General features: G+C 38.1%; 1 protein-coding gene across 1 annotated transcript in view; it reads left to right on the top strand.

Moving 5' to 3' along the window:
- NTSR1 (neurotensin receptor 1) overlaps positions 1 to 9281 on the top strand; it is a 269133-nt gene extending 259852 nt beyond the window's left edge. The window contains exons 3-4 of the mRNA XM_077252891.1: positions 809 to 899; positions 3760 to 9281. Of these exons, the coding sequence (XP_077109006.1) occupies positions 809 to 899; positions 3760 to 4012 (344 nt within the window). The 3' untranslated portion in view covers positions 4013 to 9281. The remainder of the gene's footprint in view (positions 1 to 808; positions 900 to 3759) is intronic.
- Positions 9282 to 9704: the final 423 nt, after the last annotated feature.

Raw genomic sequence — 9704 nt, forward strand, 5'->3', positions numbered from 1 at the left:
TTTTGGCCAAGTAAAACTTTTAGAATAAAGTACCTATGTACTGTATTTTGAAATTATGAGACCAGAGGCATGGGGATGGGGTGGGCGATATTTTGCTTGTTGCACAGGACCCAATTTCCCCATAAAAATATTGCTCATATAATTTATGTAAGATTAGTCTGCTTGCAACCACTTGGCCAGATGAACTCCAATTCCATACATGAAGAGCTAATGAAAAGAGATTTGCAAGGGTCTGATCGCACAGCCATGTCGATAGTTCATGAATCTCCACTACCTCCTGGCATATCTGGATCTTCCTTTGGTTAGTAGATCTTAACCATCACCATGAGTGTGCTAAAAGGCAAAGAAGATGATGTGCAGGGCCTACTGATCCGAAGAGGTACCAAGGATGCTGGCAGGTTGGCGCAGGTTTGCAGGGCTTTTGTCAAATTCCCAACATGGCCATTAGGCCAAGGTCGTACAAATCTTTTTCATCAATTCTAACTAAATTTACTGAAGGGGTTACACATGTTCTCTATCTGCAACACAAGAGACTGCTTCTTAATTCTTCATTGGTCAGGAAATGGCAGGAGCAGATATTGTACAATGTGATATCATGCAGCTTCAAGACTATTGGGAATAGGTGCAGGAGCAGAGGTTGGATTAGGGACCGCAAACTTAATGCGGTGGTCTCTGATTTGTGGTTCTGGAGATGCTGCCAAACTGCGATTTCCTGCATCCTGGAAGTTGTAGTATTAGAGATCTCTGATTCAGCTTGACATGCATGATGATTTGGGAGCTTCATTCTGTCCTTCTCTTTGTTCTCCAGGTGTAGTAGTCATTGCCTTTGTTGTCTGCTGGCTTCCATATCATGTGAGGCGTCTCATGTTCTGCTACGTACCGGAGGACCTTTGGACAGAGTAAGTACAACTATATCTCTGTTTCAAAGAAGATAGCCATTAACAAAAATACTAGGACTACTAGACAAAAGCTAGAAGTCTAACTAAACTTCAAAATCTACACCAAACTAGGATGATGTTGACATCAGTGTCAAGATCTATAGTTTACCTTTGCTAGATTCCCAATGAACAATGTTCTGCTTCACTCAAAAATACAACAACTCTTGGCACTCCTTGACAGCTTCTACCACACCAGGAGAGACATAGATTGAAGACCTTATTGACTACACATACTCTTAGAGAAGTAGGGTCATGTCTGACAAATACATTCCCACACTGTTTCGCGCAAGGAGAAATCATATTCCACTCACCTACTACATTTGATTGGAAAAGCCATTTAAAAGCTTCTATAAGATCTTCATTATAGTCCCCCAAACTATTCTCAGGGTGAAAAGAGGCCAACATTATTTTTATTTATTTATTATGCTTTGCTTCTATAGCGCTATCTTATTCCACAGCGCTTTACAGACATTATCATCACTGTCCCCAATGGGGCTCACAATCTAAATTCCCTATCAGTATGTGTTTGAAGTGTGGGAGGAAACTGGAGACCCCGGAGGAAACCCACGCCGGAGAACATACAAAATCCTTGCAGATGTTGTCCTTGGTTGGATTTGAACCCAGGACCCCAGTGCCGCAAGGCTGCAGTGCTAACCATGTTGCCCTATAACATAGAGGACTCTAAATTGATAACATGTTGTCAGAGTTGACATATCTTGTTTTTTTTCTCTTCACTCAAGACATCAGGTATGCCAAATTAAAGTTGGTCAATGTCCCTGGTCATCTCTCCACAGGAATCTGTACAACCTGAATTATAATAGTAGCCACTTTTAGACAAAAGGGATGAGCATGTCTTATCCACTGAAGTCTATGGAGTTATGGATTATGTGAAGGTGCACAGAATTCCGCCGGTGGGTGATGTTTTAGTAAGGTCATATCCCTTGACTAGTGTTACAAAAAAAGGTAAAACTCACTGATATGTTGCAGTGGTGTTTAAAATGTATTAATGGCAGTCCATCAATTGTTAGGTAACGTTTCAGTAAATACCATGACCGTCCTCAAATGATTGGACTGTGATAGAGTAGGAGGCATAAATAAATAAAATAAAGCAGCCATTGCAAAATGGGACCTCTGCACCATCACATCAATGAAAGTCCCAATTTACTATCGCTGCCTCATCCTATAAATAAATCCCCTATTTTTTCTATCACAATCCCATTCTCTTAGGAAGTTTACTGCTGTATTATATTACCAAAATATTGCCTAACAACTGATGTATTGGTAGTAATAGATTTTAAACACCCTGTAAACATGTATATGACTGCCTAGTTCTTTGCAACACTGATCATAGGGAGTTCTGGAAACATTTGAGCAACTTACGGTGCTTCAAAATAAATAGTTAAAAGCATCAACCTACAGCTCTTCTGGTAAATTTGTCCAGAAACAGCTATCAGAAGGACCTTGTTTTTATGCATGCACCTGGCCAGTGAGAGTGGTGGAGGCCCTCTAGGACCCTTAAGGTGGTGGAGACCCAAGGGTATGTTCTCCCTCTGGATTCCCTAGATTCCATTCCTGATGAGTATTGATATGGTAGTACTCGAAATTCAAACTAGAAACCTGACAGAAATTTCCCATGGAGTCTGAAAGTTCAAAGTTATTGAACAACCTCGGCAGTTCCAGTGTTCACAGTCTGCTGCGTTTCTTAACAACTTGAGGTATTGAAAACGCTCCTATAAAATGCAGGTTGAACACCACTGGACAGGAGAGCCATTGGACAAGACAAGGTGTTGGTCAAGTATTGAGGAGCAACCCAAACATGTGGCCAGCAGCCAGCAGTCGAACTCTGTCATCCCTGTATTGTGTCAATGTTTAGTAAATCAAATAAAAAGGAAAATTGAATATGAACTAAGACCAGTGAAGAAGTGGAACCCATTTTTCAATCCAGCAAATATCCCACAGTGCATACTTATTACTGGGTTTTTTTAGCTCAATGGCAGACGAGCAATGACACAGCGGTCAACATATATATAGAATCACGTTGAACATTTTCCAAACATCCACTTAAATTTTTAATTTCATTAATTTAATAAGATGATGGAATTTCTTCAATTTTCTTTACTCCTTCCTTGCTGGAAGATGACATAATCAGGAGCTCTGTAGCAGTGAAACTCATAGCCTTGGTCTAACACAACATCGTCTTAACATAGTAATAACATAAAGTAATCTGTTAGATCAGTGTCTGCCAATTGTAATAAGGCTTTGTGTTCGGGTCAATATCACATCTGTTACCTGTAGAGTAAAGACATTTTAGAGTAAGTTTGTAACCACGAGGCTTAGCATTACATTAATAAGGTCAAGGTCAATGTGTAAGTCAGAGTCATCTGATTCAGCAGTCCAGTCTGTTGGTTGCAAAATTGCCATACATTCTACATTGCTTTGCTTTGTTACATGACAAAAATTTGGTATAGACAACTTTTTCTCACCCCAAAAGGTTCCTATTACAGCCACGTGCAGAAGAGGTGGTCACACTTTGATGTGGCTCTACACAGTTAAGTAATAGTTGACTCTAGAGACAGCCAAGCAAAACTTTGTAGATAATACAAGCCTGGGAAGAGCTAGTGTTCAAAAGGGGCCACCAAGGTTTATTGAAGGCCTCAGGGCACATGCTCATTGTGCAAATATAATTTAGATTTTCCCAAAGGAAGACCCCCGGAGAAGGGTCTTTCAACACCCAGAGAGACACCTTCACACTTTACAAGCTCCACCATCAAATCTAAAATACTAGTATTATATGAAGTAACCAATTTTTTTATATTCACAGTGAACTTCATGACTTCTACCACTACTTCTACATGCTGACCAATGTCCTCTTCTATGTGAGCTCTACAGTCAATCCAATACTCTACAACCTGGTATCTGCAAATTTTCGACAGATATTTGTTTCTACCCTCAGTTTTTTATGCCCACCATGGAGAAGGAAGAAAAAGCACCTCGGTTTTACCAGGAAATCCAACAGTATCTCTAGCACCAACCACACATTCTCTACGCAGATCACCAGAGATACTCCATACTGAAGACAACAGAAAGTCCTCCAAAACTTTCATCACTTGAGCTTCTAAAAGTCCATCGTTCTCATTGCCAAGAGCGTCTGGAGCATATTTTGTCAGTACAGGCTCTGGAGGCATCAATCTTCTTCAGAAGTAAAACTCATTTATCTCCAAATAATATATATATATATTAGACCTTTTCGCACAAAACTGTAACAGGCAGAAGCCATGTCGTCTCGAAAGTCCTCTATAGACACATGGCTGCATGAGTTATGAATATAGTATACATTACCGTGGCTTTTATGTGGAAGGATCTCTACCTGACAAATCTTGCACTGGTCGTAATGAATATGTTGGGTATTCTATTCATGATTTCTTGTAGTTTACATTGCTTTTGGATAACATCCAATATGGCTGCCATTCCTGCTTCCAAGAGGGTTAACACGCAGCTTTACAAAACATCCAAATGTTAAAACATCCAAACAGCTTTAATGTCTTATGTTACTAGGATTGAAGCCAGCCTCGGTCCTACTTGAGAAAAGCTCTGGTGATCAGCTTCAGGGAAAATGTAGCATAGCATGCTGACCTTGTACATGGACCAGAGAAGAAGGTCTTGGTTAAAAGTGCTAAATCTGTAAAAAAAAAAAAAAGTCAACTATGACAAGACATTTATAGACCTAGTCTTCTCATATGGAGCAGAAGGATATTTGGGCCCATTTGGCTTCAGGGCTTGGATACAAATACAGCATTCGTACCCCCTAGTCCCCTTCTGCTCTTTGTTAGTAATTTAGAGGATAGCACTCAGTGGGGAACCAATCACAATTTACGTCTAAGTAACCTAATAGGATATAAGGAAAAGGGGTTGTCTTAAACTCCTTTAGCTAGACAGATTCCTAACTGTACAAGAGGTTGTTGACAACCCTCAAGATGCTGGATAGGAGGCAATATTGTTTGTCACATTCCCAGGAACTCTTGGTGTAGTCATTCTACAACATGGTAGATTTCAGAAGACCAGAAGTTTTTTGTCTAAGGGGGACTAAATTATTGATTTTTTTTTGGTATATTATTCATGAGACTTTTATGTTACAGTCACTGATGTGAAGTAAACCAAAAAGACTGTGAGTCTCTAAACCTGAGGAACCCGCAGGCAAAGATGTTCTGTCAGTAATGCACAGACAGATGGTGATAGGGTTTGCTGTATCTGCCTCACCAAGCCATCCATTAATGTGAATGCCAGAACTCTGTAAATAACAGCTGACGGAATAAGTCTGGGACCACTGATCTGCACCCTCCTTCATCCGCTCTGTAAATACTAGCGGAAAAATCCATTTTGGTACAGTAAACAGTAAGCATATGAACAGGAGGAGAGGATGTACAGGGAGAGGGCAAACCAAGGCGATTATCACACTGCAATATTTCTGCATATTGTAAAAGTTTCTTGTGATACAGAATTCACTCTTTATAGTAGTGGTCTCCAAACCACTGGTATGAAGAGAGTTGCATTTAGGCATCATAAGATGTGCTATAGGTTTGAGACATCTGCTTTATGATATGTTGACCTTCCTCCTGCTATGGCCAGTATGATCTGATAAGACACAAAATGGTACTGGGTTTTTAGAATGAGATTCTCTTTCAGATTTTTTTTTGAAACTCAAAAACAACCAATGTCATGTTAATAGTTGTGGAAAAAGCTTAGAATGCAATTCTAGTCAATAATGTAGGATTGCGATAGCAGCTATTTTCTTAGACACATTGAAGGCAGTGATATAGTATTCATTTTACATAGGGGCAGTATTATTATACTTAGAATCTTGTAAATACGGTCAGTATTATAGTAGTTATGTTCTTGTATATAGAGGGCAGTATTATACAACCACTGACAAAAATTATGGAATCCCCGGCCTTGGAGGATGTTCATTCAGTTGTTTAATTTTGTAGAAAAAAAGCAGATCACAGACATGGCACAAAACTAAAGTCATTTCAAATGGCAACTTTCTGGCTTTAAGAAACACTAAAATAAATCAAGAACAAAAAATGTGGTAGTCAATAATGGTTACTTTTTTAAAATAAGCATAGGGGATAAATTATGGAATCACTCAATTCTGAGGAAAAAATTATGGAATCACCCTGTAAATTTCCATACCCAAAAATAACACCTGCATCAAATTAGATCTGCTCGTTAGTCTGCATCTAAAAAGGAGTGATCACACCTTGGAGAGCTGTTGCACCAAGTAGACTGACATGAATCATGGCTCCAACACGAGAGATGTCAATTGAAACAAAGGAGAGGATTATCAAACTCTTAAAAGAGGGTAAATCGCCACGCAATGTTGCAAAAGATGTTGGTTGTTCACAGTCAGCTGTGTCTAAAATCTGGACCAAATACAAACAACATGGGAAGGTTGTTAAAGGCAAGCATACTGGTAGACCAAGGAAAACATCAAAGCCTGAAGACCGGAAACTTAAAGCAATGTCTCCAAAACAGGAAATGCACAACAAAACAAATGAGGAACGTATTGGTGGAAGCTGGAGTCAACGTCTGTGACCGAACTGTAAGAAACCGCCTAAAGGAAAATGGGATTTAGATACAGAAAAGCTAAACGAAAGCCATTATTAACACCTAAACAGAAAAAAACAAGGTTACAATGGGCTAAGGAAAAGCAATCGTGGACTGTGGATGACTGGATGAAAGTCATATTCAGTGATGAATCACGAATCTGCATTGGGCAAGGTGATGATGCTGGAACCTTTGTTTGGTGTTGTTCCAATGAGATTTATAAAGATGACTGCTTGAAGAGAACATGCAAATTCCCACAGTCATTGATGATATGGGACTGCATGTCAGGTAAAGGCACTGGGGAGATGGCTGTCATTACATCTTCAATAAATGCACAAGTTTGTTGAAAGAATGTTTGGGGATGATGAAATCAGTTTTCAAGATGATAATACATCCTGCCATAGAGCAAAAACTGTGAAAACATTCCTTGAAAAAAAACACATAAGGTCAATGTCATGGCCGGCCTGCAAACAGTCCGGATCTCAATCCAATTGAAAATCTTTGGTGGAAGTTGAAAAATATGGTCCATGACAAGGCTCCAACCTGCAAAGCTGATCTGGCAACAGCAATCAGAGAAAGTTGGAGCCAGATTGTTGAAGAGTTCTGTTTGACACTCATTAACTCTATGCCTCAGAGACTGCAAGCTGTTATAAAAGCCAGAGGTGGTGCAACAAAATACAAGTGATGTTTTGGAGTGATTTTTGTTTGCTTGTTTTTCATGATTCCATAATTTTTTCCTCAGAATTGAGTGATTCCATAATTTTTCCCCTATGCTTGGTTAAAAAATTAACCATTACTGACTACCACATTTTTTATCCTTGATTTCTTTTAGTGTTTCTTAAAGCCAGAAAGTTGCCATTTGAAATTACTTTAGTTTTGTGCCATGTCTGTGATCTGCTTTTTTTCTACAAAATTAACTGAATGAACATCCTCCAAGGCCGGTGATTCCATAATTTTTACCAGGGGTTGTAGTAGTTATGTTGTTCTTTTACATGGGGCTGTATTATAATAGTTTTGTTTTTGTACATGGGGCAGTATTATAGTAGTTATATTCTTGTACATGGGGTAGTATTATAGTAGTTATAGTCTTTTACATAGGGGCAGTATTATAGTAGTTATATTCTTGTGCATGGGGCAGTATAATAGTAGTTATATTCTGGTACATAGGGGCAGTATTATAGTAGTTATATTCTTGTATATAGGGGCAGTATTATAGTAGTTATATTCTTATACATAAGGGGCAGTATTTTAGTTCTTGTACACAGAAGTATAATAGAAGTTATATTCTTGGTCGCTACTGTAGTAGTAATTTTCCTGTACATAGAGGTAGTATAATAGTAGCTATATTGTTGAACATAGGGGCAGTATTATAGTAGTTATATTCCTCTATATAGGGACAGTCTTACAGCATTTATATTCCTGCACATAGGAGCAGTATTACAATAGTTCTATTATTGTACTTAGGAGCAGTATTATATTATCTATTTTCTTGTACATAGGGTGCAGTATTATTGACATTACATTCTTGTACATAGGGGGCAGTATTATAGTAGTTACAATCTTGTACATAAGGACAGTATTATAGTAGTTATATTCTTGTACATAGTGGCAGTATTATAGTAGTTATATTCTTGTACCTAGGGGGCAGTATTATAGTAGGTATATTCTTGTACATAAGGGCAGTATTATATTATTTGTATTCTTGTACATAGGGGCAGTATTATATTAGTTCATTTCTTGTATATAGGGTGCAGTATTATAGTAGTTATATACTTGTACATAAGGGGCAGTATTATAGTAGTTATATCCTTGTACATAGTGGGCAGTATTATAGTAGTTATATCCTTGTACATAGTGGGCACTGGGCAGTATTATAGTAGTTATATTCTTGTACATAGGGGGCAGTATTATAGTAGTTATATTATTGTAGGTAGGGGGCAGTATTATAGTATTTACAATCTTGTACATAGGAAGAGTATTATAGTAGTTATATTCTTGTACATAGGGGTCAGTATTATGGTAGTTATATTCTTGCACATAAGGGCAGTATTATAGAAGCTATATTTTCTTCTTGTACATAGGAAGTAGTTAGTTCTTGGTTGCTGAAAAGGGAAAAGAATGACAAAGAATGACCATGACATGCATAATAAACACATCATTTGTTGCAAAATCTATTTTAAAGATCAGTACTGACTGCAGTTGCACTTTAACCTTTTTCCTTGACACTACACTAACATAATGTATTTATTGTCTTGATATTGGGTTATTTTAGATTTATCTATCATTGTGTGCTATAGTGATATTTTTCATTCTGCCATTAGTTGGGCTTATTATGTTTTTATTTAATTGCATTAACCTTTGGTTGTGGAGTAAGAGAGACTTGCACTGTGCATGCATGTAGCAGAACCCATGTATTGAGCTGTGTTGTCTGATAAATATATCCTTACAAGGAGCGAACTATATAACCAATACAGATTTGTCTTGACTACTGATCCCCATAGTGGGCTGTCCAGGCCGGGTGCTCTCTGGTTATGCCTCACTGTACAGACTGATCATACAATGTATATAGTTGTGATCCTCCATATTCTGTGACTTTTGCTTGCATTTCGATACTTGCACTTTATTTTTTCCGCTCATCTTCTTATTTATGTCAGATCAGATGGGTGTTGATGTTGATGTTAATAAATATGTATGTTCAGCGTCCTTATCTAATAAATGTGAGATACATTTGTAAAGTAACTGACTTGATGGAGACATTTACTATGGAGATGAATTTTTTTTTATGCTTCATTCATTTTTTTCAGTACAGAGAAGACGTGATGTGCGCATCCTGCTGTGAAGATTTCCGTACATATGCTTCCTCTAAGTGGAGACATGTTCTCCCTGTGAGCTTAGAAATCCAGTGGTCTGTTTATATATCTATATACTATAACTCCCAACATGATCATACTACAATTCTATTATTCTGTCTAAATAGAAAACTACAACTACCAACATGACCAGACCTCTGGATTTGACCATAATACAATTCAGTTACACGTGTGGCCCTTGGGTCTAAACATGGCTCATAACTTGTACATAGTGTATTGATGGTCACAAACAGGGGGTTTACCACTGTCACAAAAGTGGCGCCCAAACAACAAACACCGATGGTTCTTGCCC

This window comes from Ranitomeya variabilis, chromosome 4 (assembly GCF_051348905.1).
Source record: "Ranitomeya variabilis isolate aRanVar5 chromosome 4, aRanVar5.hap1, whole genome shotgun sequence".
In the NCBI taxonomy this organism is placed as follows: Eukaryota; Metazoa; Chordata; class Amphibia; order Anura; family Dendrobatidae; genus Ranitomeya; species Ranitomeya variabilis.